The sequence below is a fragment of the Kwoniella pini genome, chromosome 6 (assembly GCF_000512605.2).
Source record: "Kwoniella pini CBS 10737 chromosome 6, complete sequence".
In the NCBI taxonomy this organism is placed as follows: Eukaryota; Fungi; Basidiomycota; class Tremellomycetes; order Tremellales; family Cryptococcaceae; genus Kwoniella; species Kwoniella pini.
The window spans coordinates 1,816,745-1,832,500 of NC_091721.1; the positions used below are offsets into that span (position 1 = coordinate 1,816,745).

The 15,756-nt window shown below is 46.4% G+C and overlaps 6 protein-coding genes across 6 annotated transcripts; 3 read left to right on the forward strand and 3 right to left on the reverse strand.

Annotated features, from left to right (window-relative positions):
- Positions 1 to 85: 85 nt before the first annotated feature.
- On the forward strand, positions 86 to 5,572 carry I206_105133 (uncharacterized protein; the record flags this gene model as incomplete). Its single annotated transcript, XM_070203064.1, has 7 exons — positions 86 to 219; positions 282 to 2,226; positions 2,281 to 3,197; positions 3,248 to 3,366; positions 3,419 to 4,774; positions 4,839 to 4,900; positions 4,952 to 5,572. The coding sequence occupies 7 exons, from the start codon at positions 86 to 88 to the stop codon at positions 5,570 to 5,572; spliced, it is 5,154 nt and encodes a 1,717-aa protein (XP_070059165.1).
- A 555-nt stretch (positions 5,573 to 6,127) lies between these two features.
- Positions 6,128 to 7,405, reverse strand: I206_105134 (uncharacterized protein; the record flags this gene model as incomplete). Its single annotated transcript, XM_019154438.1, has 4 exons — positions 6,128 to 6,590; positions 6,649 to 6,736; positions 6,812 to 6,920; positions 6,989 to 7,405. The coding sequence occupies 4 exons, from the start codon at positions 7,403 to 7,405 to the stop codon at positions 6,128 to 6,130; spliced, it is 1,077 nt and encodes a 358-aa protein (XP_019013178.1).
- Positions 7,406 to 8,472: 1,067 nt separating this feature from the next.
- I206_105135 (uncharacterized protein) lies at positions 8,473 to 9,923 on the forward strand (the record flags this gene model as incomplete). Its single annotated transcript, XM_019154439.1, has 7 exons — positions 8,473 to 8,615; positions 8,838 to 8,902; positions 8,961 to 9,048; positions 9,103 to 9,262; positions 9,317 to 9,367; positions 9,415 to 9,552; positions 9,645 to 9,923. The coding sequence occupies 7 exons, from the start codon at positions 8,473 to 8,475 to the stop codon at positions 9,921 to 9,923; spliced, it is 924 nt and encodes a 307-aa protein (XP_019013179.1).
- A 187-nt stretch (positions 9,924 to 10,110) lies between these two features.
- I206_105136 (uncharacterized protein) lies at positions 10,111 to 10,546 on the reverse strand (the record flags this gene model as incomplete). The annotated part of the gene is made up of 2 exons (XM_019154440.1): positions 10,111 to 10,272; positions 10,337 to 10,546. The coding sequence occupies 2 exons, from the start codon at positions 10,544 to 10,546 to the stop codon at positions 10,111 to 10,113; spliced, it is 372 nt and encodes a 123-aa protein (XP_019013180.1).
- A 698-nt stretch (positions 10,547 to 11,244) lies between these two features.
- Positions 11,245 to 11,778, reverse strand: I206_105137 (uncharacterized protein; the record flags this gene model as incomplete). The annotated part of the gene is made up of 2 exons (XM_019154441.1): positions 11,245 to 11,540; positions 11,589 to 11,778. 2 exons carry the CDS (start codon positions 11,776 to 11,778, stop codon positions 11,245 to 11,247), a joined length of 486 nt encoding a protein of 161 aa, XP_019013181.1.
- Positions 11,779 to 12,280: 502 nt separating this feature from the next.
- On the forward strand, positions 12,281 to 14,371 carry I206_105138 (uncharacterized protein; the record flags this gene model as incomplete). The annotated part of the gene is made up of 11 exons (XM_070203065.1): positions 12,281 to 12,312; positions 12,371 to 12,443; positions 12,502 to 12,569; positions 12,625 to 12,840; positions 12,889 to 13,159; positions 13,214 to 13,291; positions 13,342 to 13,476; positions 13,527 to 13,595; positions 13,645 to 13,774; positions 13,859 to 14,066; positions 14,119 to 14,371. 11 exons carry the CDS (start codon positions 12,281 to 12,283, stop codon positions 14,369 to 14,371), a joined length of 1,533 nt encoding a protein of 510 aa, XP_070059166.1.
- Between the last annotated feature and the right edge of the window lie 1,385 nt (positions 14,372 to 15,756).

The following is a 15,756-nucleotide window of genomic DNA, read 5'->3' on the forward strand; positions in this document are numbered from 1 at the left end:
TCTCATTTCTTCCCCTACGTCGTGCGGTCAATAGACTTAATTGCCTTGCTCTTCGCACCTTCTTACCACGCGACCTTTTACCATCATGTCCACAGGTGACAAAGGCAAAGGCAAGGCGGTTGAGGTCAATGTAGTCGATTTTGCCCATCCTGAAAAGCTGAAAACAGGAAAAGTCTCAGAACCTCAAACTCAAGAGGAATGGCATGACTTTATCACAAAGTGAGTGATGTCGCATACTTTGTGCATACCCTGTGAGCGTACTGACTTGTTTGGCTGCGTAGGTATATGCAGGGTGAATACAACAATGCTAGCTTCACTGATGACCGTCCGCCAACTCCTCCCAAACCGGAGCGACATTCCTCAGACGAGACCGGTGCTTCCACGAATACCTCTACTGCAGTTCCCACACCCATCGCATCTTCCTCCACGTCGTCTAAGCCACTCTCCCCTACTACCGCACCGCAAATCACTCGGCATGATAGTGATTTCTCTAATCCAGATGGAGAAGATTCCAATGAAGAGCACCCTGATATATCCTATGCCGGGCCATCTAATCAAGATCCGGATATTCCAAACATCGAATCGCCCGTCAACTTGTCATCACCCAAAGGCAAAGCCAAATTACAAGATGATCAGAAAGCGCAGAAACATCAGGAATCAATGACTGCCGAGAATATGCGTCAGTTGTCATTACAGCAGCAGGGGGAGATAGAGGTATTGAGCACGCAAGCCAAAGGGAAAGGGAGACGTCGCCGAAGGGATCACGCAGAAATGGCATCCGTGGGGAGATCAATGTCAGTGGATTCTTCAGAAGACGAAGATCCAGCCAGAGCAAGGACTAGAAGGAGAGTCCCTCGTCAACCTCGTTCAAGGGGAAGTTGGTCATTACGGTCTAAGTCTCCTCAAGGTAATTCCTTGCGTCATCGTCATGGCACAGGACCATCTTTGGACAACGCTCTGTTGGAATCTGGAACCAATGATTCGACTTCTCTATCGCAAGCGGATGCGACTTATGATCACGGAAAGGAAAGAGAGAGAGTAAAGGTTTTCTACAAGGAACATGGGTTCATGCCTGCGCCCAGGCAGACCCCCGAAGCTGCTAGAAGGAGGTTACGTGTGATAAGACGATTAGGCTTAGAAGAAATAGATCCTTTCCATCGGGAGACTTTAGACAGATTCACACGACTGGCAAGTACAGTTTTCAGAACTTCCACCGCATTGATCAGTATTCTTGCGAAAGACAAGCAATTATTCCTCTCTGAGATCGGCTGGGGCAAGAAATGGAACGACTTGGATAGTTCATTCTGCTGTCACAACATCATGACCCATGATGCGGACTCTGATGAGCAGTGTATGGTCATCAAGAATACTGCTCAGGATTGGAGATTTAGAAAGAATCCAATGGTGAAGGAAGGTTCGGGGCCAGTACAATTTTACGCTGGTGCTCAGCTGAAGGTCGGCTCGGGAACCAAAGCGACAACAATAGGGAGTCTGTGTATCTTTAATGAGAAGCCTAGAGATTTTAGTGAAGATGACAAGAAGTTGCTCGCGGATCTGGCTGACTGCGTTGTCAGTGAATTAGAATTGATATATAGTCAACAAGCTTCTGTCGAATCTGCCAAACTTCACCAGATCTCAGTCGACTTCCTACGTAGATCGCTCAAACATCGTCCGAGTGAATTAGCAGGAAGTAGGAAGGGTAAAACCGGTACCGAGACTAGTAAAGGGTTAAATAGGGCGGAGAAAGAGACTGGATCTTCTACCACATCGTCAACCGGTAAAAGAATCTCTGGAGCAGATCACCGTCAAGACGAAGCCGATGTAGACATTTACGACGAAGCATGTCGCGAAGTACGGCACGCTCTGGATGCGTACGCGGTGTCCGTTGTGGACTTGTCTCAATTCCACTTGTTTTATCCAACCTATCAAAACTCGTCGACTGGTGGAGGTTCTTCCACTAGAGGAGGATCTTCAACAGCGCATACAAGGAGCCACGATGCGCGAACTGGCTCATGGTCCTCTAGTACCGCTCGAGGAGGGGATGAAGACCAAGACGCTTATGCGAAACCTTTGAATGAAAAGCGGGCCCGGACGACATATGCTATCACCGATCCAATGGCCCCTAGCAGAACACCACAAGTCCTTTTCATACCATCGAGAAGGAAATCGGATCCTCATCAAAAAAGAAGATTCGGCGGCGACGGAAACGAGGATGCTTCGGACAATGTGAGTTACTGTTTCCTGATTATTGCACCGATATCAGCTGACAAGGCAAAGCAGTTGGCCGTACTCGGATACAGTTGTGCCGAAGATGGCTTCGCGTTCAACTTTACTTCTTCTCCCGCCGCTCGAAAGATCATATCCGACTTCATCGCTTCCAACGTCAAGACTCGGAAAGTGTGGTTCACACGAGATGATAATGAAGGTATTGCTCAATCAATCACTCACCTCATGCCTCCTGGCACAGAGACTTCCATGGCTATGCCGGTATTCGGATTTGACGGACAGGTCGCCTTCGCCATCGTAGCTTGTTGGACAGATCCCCTTTACACCTATCCAGCTGGTGCAATGCAGTTTGTCGAGACGATAGCGGGTAGTTTACTAGCTTCGGTGATGAAGGAACGATTGCATCGTGCGGAACGAGCTCAACTCAACTTCGCTGCTGCTGCCTCGCACGAGCTCAGGACACCGCTTCATCAGATCAACGCTGCTGCAAGTTTACTTCGAATGGCATTACACGCAGTGCTAGAGAATGAAGGAAATGAGACCCCTAGAGTGTCACGTGAAGATAGGACGGAAGCGCTTTCACAATTAGAGATCATAGAAGCCAACGGATTGAGCTTGGGAGGTATTCTGGAAAATATTATCGATACCTTGGATATAGGAAAAATGGCGAGCAAGATCGATCACGTACAGACAAACCCGGATGGAACGGTCATTCCACCTGACCTACTCCGAAAGAAAGAATCGGCGACGATAACAGATTTTGCAGACGTATTGGAAAACGTGGTCGACGATGCCATGCGAGTCGAGGCCAAGTCTAGAAGAATCGCTACTGGATCCGGACTGGAGGATGTTGAAGTCATATTAGAGGTCTTGCCCAGGAATAGGGGTGGCTGGAAGATGTCTTCAGATCCTGGTCCACTTTCCAGAGCTCTGGGCAAGGTCATACACAATGCGATCAAGTTTACGAAAAAGTGAGTGCATTTCTCAGACTTAACAGGATCGAGCTGATGTATTGCACAAGGGGTCATGTCCACATTACAGTCCAGGACGTATCACGAGATGTCGTGCTACCCGGTGGATTTGACAATTCGATCAAGCTTTCGATGGTATCCATTGACATCAAGGACACTGGTCGCGGTAGTGAGTGAAGCCTTGGACTTTTCATGAATCAGCACTCACTTTCTCATCTTAGTGTCATCTGACTTCCTTGACCGAGAAGTTCTTCGTCCTTTTGCTAAAGAGGATGCTTTCACACCTGGTTCCGGACTAGGCTTGGGGCTAGCTCAACGTATGATAGATTTGCTCGGTGGTAAATTAGCCATAGCTTCGACCCTCGGTAAAGGCACATTAGTACACGTAGAGGTACCTCTACATCTCTTGAACGAAGATAACGATTCGGATCAGGACATCATAGCGGGTAGTAACGAAAAGGAATCCGAAGCCGGTGGAGGAGAAATCGATCCGATACGACAAGATGGTATTTACTTAACTGGCTGGGCGGAATCCAGAAAACCATCCTTGCGGCGAGTTGGTAAATCCCTGACTCGACAATTGAAACTCCACTTCTGTCGAGTCGTCTCCGAAATCAATTACGCGAATCTCATCGTCTTACCTGAGCACTCGCTTTCTTCAGTTAAATTGGCCGACTTGTGTAGAAATGCTAGACCAAGTGTTCAGCTCATCATCGTTGGCAAGGATCAATCGGTCGGCGCTTTGGCGCCTCACTTGGGACCAGCAACTGCTCAAGAGCATGATCATGCGACGGATGTTTCGGATCACATTGTACAAGAAGAAGTCAAGAACAATTACAATCACGGTCATCAATACCACTCAGGGTCGTCCTTGTCAGCGGCAGAGAATGCAGCAATCGAATACCTGAAGACGATACCCACCATCCATTTGAATCGACCTTTACGACCGTCAATCATAAAACGCATTATGCAACCTGCAAACCTACCTCCACCTCTGAGAGAAGTTTACAAATCGGAAGTTGTCGGCGGCGAAGATGCAAAGGAAGAAGTGGAACATGAGAATGCGAATATAGTCTACGGGATAGAAGGAGAAGATGAAGAAACTCCAAAAGTCGATGGGGTGCAGGGTGATCAATTGGCTCAAAAAGGACAGGACCTCTTAGATGAAGACTCGGACAACCCCACACAGATTCTCCCATCAAGAAGAGGGTCTTTAGCACCGAATACCACTGCTCAAAAAGCGGTGCCCGGCTGCATTTCTCCAAAGTCCAGCTCAGCAACCCTGCAGCAAGCTCATGTTCCCCACCTGCATCACCATCATCATCATAGACTTAAGAAAGAAGATACTGAAGGCGAATCGTCGGCGGAAACCAATTTCTCGGCTACTTCACGTCATGCTAATACTGCTGACAGTAGTGTGACGAGTGATGTCGTCGACCAATCTTCGATAGACAGTGCATCGGAAGCTAGCGATTCATCTGGTTTAGCGTTGCCACCAAGGTTCAGAGAAGTGAGGAGTGGGTCAGAGCAGACTGTTAAAGGTGGATCGCAAGGGGACTCGGAGGACCCTTTGAAGGGTAAGCCGATTCATAATCATCCATTCTTTCCCTGTTTAGATATACTGACAGATTCTGCTCACAGTGCTTGTGGTGGAAGACAACGCTGTCAACCGAAAGATCTTGACTACTATGCTGAAGCGGACTGTAAGTTATGTTATTTCATCTTTATCGGTATATGCTGATTCACGTCGCTAGTCATGTCGTTTTGCCGAAGCAGCAGATGGTGTTGAAGCGGTCGACCAATTCAATTCCTTCAAACCCGACCTGGTCTTACTCGATATTACGATGCCCCGTAAGGATGGATTCGCCGCAGCAGCGGAAATGCGTCATCTTGAAGCAACATTACCCGCCAACTCCACTGTCCCCCTTGAAGATGTAATGAAAGCTTTGGCAGTTACTCCAACATCAGAACCCTCTTCTGCAGCAACGCCGACACCCGCGAGTACGTCTACTGTACCCTCGACTCCACCTATACTATCCCCTTGCTCTTCCGCCGGACCTTTGTCGCCTGATTCCACCACAAGTTCTATCTCAGGATTCAGCCTTCAGCCAAAAAAGTCTCGGGCGAAAATAATAGCTGTGACTGCCATGTCAGCGGAACATCAGCGAAGGAAAGGACTGATAGAAAGCGGTATTGATATGTGGATGGTCAAACCGATAGCTATGAGGGAGTTGCGGGGTATAGTAGAGCGGATGAAGGAGGAGAAATTCGGTTATGGTGGAAACGGAGGGGATAGCAGTCGTAATTCCGTAAGTGGTGGATCGGAAGTCTTGTCGACTGGCGAAAGGAGTGAGGCAGGATCATCAAGACGTTAGGGCACGTGAATCAGTTTGTACAAGATTGGGAATCATAAGTTTCGGGAAAAACACATCATGTCTTCATACACATACATCAGCATACGTCTCCTCTCTACTTCCTTTGTTTCTTTCACTCATTGGGTCATTCATGTCATTCATTGTGACTTTGTAGCATTATCGTACATACAAGGTCAGCGATATGCAATCTATAATAGTATAACCTCTCCTACCTTATCAATGGAGATTGCAAATCAGTCGAAGTAGAATGAAGTAGTCAATGAAGATAAAGCTATTGTCTCCCTGCCATCCTCCAGCAGTACAATAACAAGACATGTCACCAAGAAATATGACATGTATGCCAATACTCATGCAACTGAACATATCCATGAAGCCGACATAGCCATCGATCGCGACTTTGCAGGTATTCGTCATTCATATTGGGATGGGGTATCATCCACTCGATCTGTGCATATGATAATCGACTTGCTCAATGAGTGGAATCGTTGATACAGATAGCTGGGCGTCATGCCCTAGTTGACTGGGTACAGGGAAGGATCAAGCGAAGAGTAGAAGCTAGACACCTCGAAGCTCCGTCCGATCGACAGCCTCGTCCTTATCCTGATAGCAAAATCCCTCTTCCTGCCACCCCAACAATTTTCTTGCTTTCGAACAATCAAACAATCCCTCATTCCCTCGTATTGGTCTTCTCAATCGTCCTTCCCTCAGGATCTCGGGATAATATTCATCTAGGAGTTTGACGGTATTGGTTTGTTGACAGATTGTAGGAGCGGCAATGAAGAATGTTTCGTGAGTACCCTCTCCGAAATACATTGTCGAAGATGTTAGGCCTAGGAGGCAAGCTCTGGAAACGGCATTCGAAGATACCCAACCCCAAAGATCTTTCCATTCTCCGCCTTGTTCATTCAGTGATTCTCTATTCACGTGTGAGTCCTTGACTACCCCATGAAAGCGAAGAGAGGCCACCCGTAAGGAAGGGAAACGTCGAACATATGAGTCAGATTGAAGTTCGCAGAAGCTGATCAAATGCTTAACATTAGTTTGTGCTTCGAGTCTTACTACTAAGCAGCACTCACTACTTGCTCATGGAGTAAGCGTCTTCCGGCCTACAAGGATGCTTTTCGTCAAGAGGTAGATAATCTAGTATAGGCTGTTTGGAGAATACTATGCGATGCACACCGATATTAGTTCAGCGTTAGCTGTCTTCGGGCTGGATCTAGGACAAGAAGAATCGCTCACGTAAGCCAATCGAGTTAACACTTGATGCCAAAACCACTCGATTTATTCCCAACTCTCCGGCAATTGACAAGGTGTTACAAGACATCGCAACGTTAGAATTGTGCACTTCCTACAGGCTTGTTCAGCTAACCTATTACCTTTCATGCGACCCTTTGATTCCATTCACAATTGACTCACATGCTGGGCTTTCCCTTGACTTTCGAGTCCTAGTCTACTATCCAAGTCCGGTCCATTTGCAAGAGTAGCAAGATGTACGATGGCATTACACTTCGACACTTTCAGAGCATTCTTATATCCCTCATAATCTAAGGCTGATACCTGCTTATATTCGTATCGATCTCCGGCAAAACTAATGTCTTCAGCTAAGACCGTGTCTCTGTGATCGGGAGAGATGATATCCATGGCTAGAACTGTATGACCCTCTTTCAATGCCAAGCGTACAAGATCACGTCCTACTAATCCGGCCGATCCTGTTATTCCAACGATTAATGGGATGTTGAAAGTGGTTTGAACAGGTGATGATGCGGGAGTATTGTCAGGCGTATACTCTGGAGTAGGAAGGGTGCGGCCTGGGTCGGAGGAGTCAAAGGGCATGGTGAACGAGAGTTTATGCTGGTCTGATGGATGTTACAATGAGTGTAATACGAGTACAAGGCGGAGATTGGTGGAGACAAGGTCTAATCACTCCGTATGGGTTTGTCGGCTTGAATTTATTACTGCTTGGGGTACAGGAAGACTGGAGAGCGGCTGATAGTCAATTCTTTGGATGTATGCTTGATAATGAACTCTGATTCAAACCTTTCTAGTGATATGATGACGGAATTGTTCTGTTGTAAGTTTCGGGAGGCGCAAAACTTATAAGGTTATAAGTTATATTGCACGTCCGAGTTTTCGTTCTACAAGATGCTACAAGATATTATGACAACCCCACTTTGACAAATTGCCCCACTCCGAGCTATATATACAGCTTTCTCGAACAGCCGTTGCCGAGAAGGTCGTGTTTGATTTTGATTTTGCTGAGAACTACTAGACCGGTTCCGATTGTTCTTTTAGAACTAGGTTGATAAGGGATTGAAGTGTATTCACAGGCATTTGAGGTTGTTTGATTCCTTCACATCACCATGCTGATCCTGCATCTGTGTGGATTTCTTCACTCAAAGTTATCCTAATACAGTTGACTTTGTACTTGGCTAGCTTCGTCATGTTCTCTTGCAAAATCTTGAACAGGGGGTGCGCATACGATCGGCGTCACAGTTGTAACGATTTATGGTTGAAACGTACGGCTATACAAAATGTGTGATAAAAGCATGAAAGGCGAAGAAATAACCATACCAGAATAAGGGTGGATGCAGATGAACTTTGCAACGTACTACTGTGAAATTGAGTCATAATGATCCTGAACCTGAGCTAGACCGGAGCTTTAGTAAGCCGAAACAATCGGCAAAATGACGTTTTGAGGGAACATCAAGACAAGCTGAACACACAAACAGACTCGTAAGATCTGCACCATCATCAATGCAACTCTCCGAAGGTTGATGTGAAACAATTCATCTGTCAAAGGCAGTCCTTCACTTCGATCAACTTGGCCCGATCACGTTCACTGGGGACATTCTTCTTGCGTTTAAGCATTTGCGCCCTGGTCCGATCGGAACATACCTGCAATGACCTATTTCGAGGGATTCGAAGAGGTTCATGTGCCTGTACACAGTGCTGTGTTGAACAATCACCTTAACATCTTCTCAAGGAAGGGAGGCAACGGTCAGAAAGCGGTGTTGCTCTTACATGGATATCCACAGACTAGCCAGTGAGTAGGATCTCACCGCTTAATGACCGCTGGGGATCACAGGGTAGTCAGAGAAAAGCCGTTTGGATGATACAGATATCGCGGAAGAAGGGAATGTGATCCTTGCAGTCCGTGTTTCGTCAAAGCGAGTACGACGATCTAAACATCGGAGGCAAATAATGACTTCTTCTGTTTAAGTCTACATTCGATACATCCGTAATTCGTACTGATCACCTTTTACAGTATATGGCATAAGATCGCTCCTAGATTAACAGAGGAGTATACTGTGATTGCGACTGATCTGAGAGGTGAGCTTGATCAACTGTCATACATCGTCTGAGCTGACGTGACTTTCCATTCGGATAGGATATGGACAATCCTCTAAGCCAAGGGGATCTGACAATCATGAGGAATACTCGAAGAGGGAGATGGCGGCAGACCAGGTACAAGTGATGTGAGTGAAATATAACTGCTGAGTTTTTCGATACAGTCTAACCTCGTGATGTAGGCAGCACTTTGGCTTCTCCGATTTTTACATAGTTGCTCATGATAGGGGTGCAAGAGTAGCACACAGATTAGCATTAGATCATCCGGAAAAGGTGAAGGGGATGATGCTTTTAGATATCGCACCTACGTTGTACATGTACGACAACACGGACATGGCGTTCGTGAGTAAGGTCGTGACCAAATCTTACCGCATACTTGTACTGATTTATACACAGGCTAAAGGCTACTGGCATTGGTTCTTCCTCATTCAGCAATCCCCCGGTCCTGTCAGTGATTCTTCCTCTTACACCGACGTGACTGACGAGATATACAGGAAAATATGATTTTATCGGGACCAGAGCAATTCTGGCAAGCTATGGCGGGTAGACCTTCACACAAGGGAGTCATTTGGTCAGAAGACGATCTGAAGGAGTACAAGGGGAAGATGTTTACGGAGGAAGGTGTGCATGCGGTGAGCACGCATGTCCCTTCTGAATCGGCCTTTTTTTCGTTCGAGATTGCATAACTCATGGTGTGAAAGCTGACACACTTCATCCCCATCAGTCATGCGAGGACTATCGTGCAGCAGCTACCATTGATCTTGAACATGATCGGAAATCTCGTCAAACAAACCAGAAGATCGCGATCCCCAAATTAGTTGTTCTATGGGGTGGGAAAGGTATCATTCAGTCATACAACAATGGAGATGTATTGGATATCTGGAGGGATTGGACCGACAACTCGACCAACATCAGAGGTAGAGCTGTAGATAGTGGACACTACATACCGGAAGAAAGATGGGAAGATGTTTTACAGGAAAGCAAATGGCTAATGGAGGGTTAAACTATTGGATTCGTTGAGTGAGTCTGTGGTATCCTGGTTACCCAATGATCATACTGCAGATGGCTACATGTATATGTGCAGCACACAACAGGAGATGAAATGGTTCAATAGGTTGCGTGCATTGGATGATTATCTCCTTCCTTGTTCCAGTCTACGCAGAGTGAAGACCGTCCCTCAGACCGTCTGTTCAGTTCTCCTCACTGCTCTTGGATTTCCACCCTGGTACGATCTGTTGCAGCCACACGGGCATCAAAGCTGTAGACTTTGTTCTTGTCGACTTTTCGTCTAGTGTGGTGCTTCCCGGTGAAGAGCTACTCATGGCTTCGCCTGTAAAGTGTCCAGTATGCAGCTATATCACGCAGTAAGGTTCAGCTTGTCACCTATTTAGGACGAGTGTTCACTAAGCAACGCACACTAGGGCCCCAGCGATCGTCAAAGTCATCTGTCCATCCCGTCCCCGTTCTCATATCCGCCGCAGCCTCATCCATCGCTAATTTCTTTCTTTCCACGTCCGGTCCTTTTCTGAAGTCTCGCAGCTTCCAGGGCTGGAAAACCGAGCTTCGCTCCGAGTGATCGTTTGGATCAGTTTCTTTTGTGTACTGTTGCGAGGTCGTTTCAGTCATTTTCTGTTCAACCAGAGGCAAGATGGTCATTAATGGTGTAAATCTGTCGGATAGGTGGTCAGATTTATATCGCTTATCAAACCTATCAATAGAGTGATTGTTGTCACGTCCGTTCAGATCGGAATGGAATATCTGGGGTTGAAGACAAATGGCGAGCGAAATAACACAGAACGACAGATACGGAGGAGTAAGGGTAGATCACAAGTAACTCCGCTAGTAGGACGTTTCGGATTCGAGTTCAGCTTCTATGGCTAACACACTGAGGCATTATGAGAAAGTTACACCACATCCCTTGTCTCCAAATGTCAATCCTTTGACTGCCGAGGCAGCTGGTCCCAGCAGGGATTCTCCGTGATGGTCGGGGCCATTGAAATGGAACTCGATGATGTCTTAATTCCATCGCTATCTCGTATGGAAGCTTCGCGACGAAGGATGAGTGCATGTTTCGACGGTATAACCACGTATATGAGAATCGCTACAAATATCGAACGCTCCGACTTAGACATCTATAAATCCGATCTAGTCCATCCTTCAAAGTAAAGTAGCACTGGGTGTTGTTGTGTCTCACACTTGGTACTGGATATATTCCCATCTATAACTCAATTGCCTTTTCCCAACTTAAGTGACTGCGCTTTGAGTTCGTTATGTTTGCGTCCGACATGAACAACCAGTGCTCATTCATCTTGAGGTGAATCTGATTATTGAGCAGCCAATAGTTCTCCAATTGGTCCTTTACCCTCTACAAGATGCTTTGCTACTTCTGCTACTTCATCCATTTGCTCCTCTACCCCCGTTTGCATCGCATTAGACATGACTTCTTTCAGCGTGACGCCAGCATCCGCTTCGAGTGTCTGTGTTACGAGAGTACGGGTTGACGATATCGTGGATGAGGCTCCTGGACCTGATAGCGAGTGGAGTGATGTGGAGACAGATGAAGTGATTGAGGTTGGTTGAGTGACATGGGTGAGGTGTTGGGATAGTAACGATGGTTCGCCTAAATGATCATTAGTTTGAGCAGGTTGACTATAGTTAGATAACTCACCACCGATAGCCTCCTTAACCGATGCTTCCGCTGCCTGCCTCACTGCGACGGGGTTCATCTCCATGACTATATTCCTTTCGACTGCTGCTACACCCTCGATCCCGCCTGTACGTGCAGCAACGGCCAACTCGGATGTGATGATCGCTGCTTCTTCTCTGACTGCCGACATCATCGTGCGGACTGCTGCCATTGGTGTTTGGTTTTTGTATGACTAGGGTCTTGTTATATGGTAATTTGTAGGAGAAGAGCGGGTGGTCGGTCTGTATTGCTTAATTAGCAAGATGTTTGCTACGAAGTTGTATTATAGGATCTTAATCGTTCGAATGTAGAGCAAGAAAAGAATAGAAGACATAGAGATGTTTCTAATTTACTTTTGAGTGGCGACTAGGCCGAGACTCTCCACTCTGATCAACAGGCACTAGCCAGTGACGTAGTAACGGTATATTACGATTTCCGTAATGCATGATTACCTTTTTCTTTCATTTGTATGATTACAAATTTGCTATATCAATTTTGTATTAGCTTTGATTACAGTTTATCCGGTGTCAGAATTTGATCCCGTTCTCTTCCTCGTGCTGTCAAGTTGAATATTGTTGATTTCGTTTTAACATTTACGCTTCTTCTATTTCCCTACGATAAGGTATATCATACATACTAGACGTACAGGGCATTATAAGACGCTCACGAGAACTATGTCATCTTCTGCATGGCCGCCGGAATTGAAGTGAGTGATTTGGTGTTCTGCAGACCGCTCGAGTAGCTGCTGATGCAACACTTCCTAGGGCTTGGGTTCAACAATGTCTCTCCAAAGCTACGGCGTCTAATAAGGATGCCGTCAACTCAGAGCTAAAGCAGGTGAGAACCAGAGACTACTTTGTGCCGACTGAACTGCTGCTCATACAACGTGGACTAGATGCTCTTCAAGGCTCATGCTGATGGAACCATTAACACGACTGATTGGAGTAAGGTTGAACTCAGCTCGTGAGTTCACGTTGTGCTTGTTCTTGGACCGACACTGAATAGCTACTCTGGGTAGACTCAAAGCGCAGGTACAACGCACAACACATGTACCCGTTCCCCCTCGTATCAATATAACAACTACTTCCTTCGGTAATCCCGCTCCAAAACCTATTCCTCCAGCTCAAGCGGGTACATCTTTCAATCCCTCAACTTACCTATCATCTCCTGTAGCTGGCGGCTCAACAGCACCGCAAAGCACCCCTGCATCGGAGAAGAAGAAGAGGAAAAAGAAGTGAGTCGGGTTTTCCATTTTATAGCCTTGATTTAACCTTTGCTGCAGGAACGATGGGTCCGCCAAGTCATCTTTCCCTACTCCGTATCACTTCACAACATCTGCAGAAGAGCAAGAGGCGCTTGCAAGACGAGCGGCTCGATTTCAAAAGCCAGCAGCTTCGAGCAGCTCGATGGGAGGTGGAGTCGATCGGTGGTTTGTGGACGAGGAAGGATCGGTGAATGGTTTGGGCATGGTCCCAGGACAGGTAGGCAAGAGGAAGATGCGTGGCAAAGGTGGACTGGGATATTCAGGAGAGGAGGTGATGGAAGTGGATCCGGTGAGCTACGTTTGGAGGTTTCACGGGGCAGCTGAGCTGACTCAGATCGAATAGAATGTGATCGATTGGGATAAACACACGATACGAGGAACTAGTACAAAGTTGGAGAAGTCGTACTTACGACTGACATCTGTAAGTAGGCATGTGTATCATCGAAGGCATTAACTTACCACGAAATTTAGGAACCGAATCCAGCTGATGTACGACCCTTGCATATCCTTCAACAAACGCTGCAACTGCTCAAGAGAAAGTGGAAAGATAATCATAATTACGCATATGCGTTAGATCAGTTTAAGAGTATGAGGCAGGACTTGACAGTGAGTCGCTTCATTCGTGGTCGGAGCCTGCAGCTCATCCCAACGTGTAGGTCCAAAGGATTAAGAACGACTTCACCGTTGAGGTTTACGAAATCCATGCTCGTATAGCGTTGGAAGCGGTAAGTCTGCAATGCGGATCTTCTTGGGTGGAGCTGACTCCCATCGCAGAAGGACTTGGGTGAATACAATCAATGTCAAACTATGCTGCGGCAACTTTATGAGCTAGGTATAAAAGGTCATCCTCAGGAGTTTTTGTCGTATAGGATTATGTATCTTTTGCATACAAGGAATAGAAGTGGTAAGCTGTTTCCCTATACAACATCGATAGCTCGTCACCCCATTATCGTCCGGTCGCAAGTAACACTGATGAATTACATCTTAGATATGGCCACACTGCTGGCTCAGCTAACCTCGTCGGAAAAGTCTGATCCAGGCGTCAAACACGCACTCGACGTTCACGCTGCATTGGCGACATCCAACTACGTTCGATTCTTCAGACTCTTTACCACAGCACCCAATATGAGCGGATACATTATGGATCATTTCGTAGAAAGAGAACGGATAGCAGCTTTGGCAATCATGTCGAAAGGGTGAGTATATTCCTTGGTCGATTCTGCACAGGACTGATTCCAAGTGTGACAGGTACATGACCCTCCCCCTCACCTACGTTACTACATCGCTGGCTTTCGATTCGGAAGAGGAATCCGACACCTTTCTTCACGCTCACGACGCCGCGATCTACATCCTACCACCGAACCAACCGAACAACCCTTGGAAGCCCATCAAACAAGCTCCGCTGCACGAACGACTATGGGATTGCAAGAAGGCTCATGCTGCTTGTGCAACGGGTATGAGCAAGTATCGGGTGGTGGATCTCAAGGGGCAAGTGGATTAGAGCGGAGGGATATGAGTCGGGGGAACTCACAACAGGTAATGTGCATCTTTCTATTAAACCTTTCTCAGATCTCTCTACATCGCGTCGTCTAGAACCAACGATACGAAAGGAGCTTCTTGGAGGGACGCGGGCATCACAAGCAAGTCACGACAACCATTTGTACATTGATATTTAACGCATGACACCTATGAATTTCACTGAATAACGCATACAACTTGTCTGCATTATTTAGATAAGCACGCTACGGCCTTGTACCCAGGCTGTACCTTCATAATGTTAACACAGCGCGACCGCTGGAACGTCGACCGACTGCGATGGCACTACAGAGAGATCACGACACTTACATGAATAAAAACGGGGACATACCCCAAAGCTAGTCGCAACGGCTAGGACTGTGGGCATTAGATCAAATATGATCCACCCCCGGTCAAATGGCAAGCGTCCTACACCTTCCTCAGTCACGCCTGACAGGTATAACACAAATATGGCATCGAGTTCATATCTGAGGTACATCAATTTGTGAGATTGCCAACCTGAAAGTCGAATAGATCGCCGCACAATGAATCCAATAAGCATCTGCGCTCCCAATGAAATGCAGATGGGTTCATTCAACTACTCAGTCACGTATTCATCCCCATATGAGGTAGTACTCGGCCATCACACGTTCTGACACGAATGGACGCGTTGAAGTCCGGCTTCATGAGCCCATCGATACATCGAATTGCGGAAGCTAGACTCTGCAGACGTTCAGAGCACGTCCAGCAGGATTGCGATATAGCGATAAACGGCGTATGGTGAAAGGGAACTAAAGGAAAGGTTTGTTTGCGAACTTAAACAAGCAAATTATGCAGCAACGCTGTTTTTGATGTCACATACATACTCATCAATCATGGGAAAACATCTGGAGAAAGTCATAAACACTTTGGCATCAGTAAATTCATGCAATAAACACCATTAAACGGCAAATTGTGGTGGTTTACTTAGATCAAACAGACAAGCTATGCACCAATACCGTTTATGGCGCATGAATACTGTTTATAGCTTCACATACATATACTCCAGGCATGGTAAAATGTCTGGGAAGAGCCTTAAACACTTTTCCATCAGCATAAACAGGCAGTAAACACATTAAACGGCAAATTGCGGTGGTTTAAGTAGATCAAACAGACAAGGTATGCAGCATTACCGTTTATAGCGCATGAATACTGTTTATAGCGTCATATACTTATAAAACAGCCATGGGAAAATATTTGGGAAAAATCATAGACACTTTTACATCAGTATAAACGGGCAGTAAACGGCTGTAAACAATAGTAAAACAGCAGTAAACAACAGTCAACGGTGAATTATGGTTATTGTCTTAGATTGGACTGGTAGGCTATGCA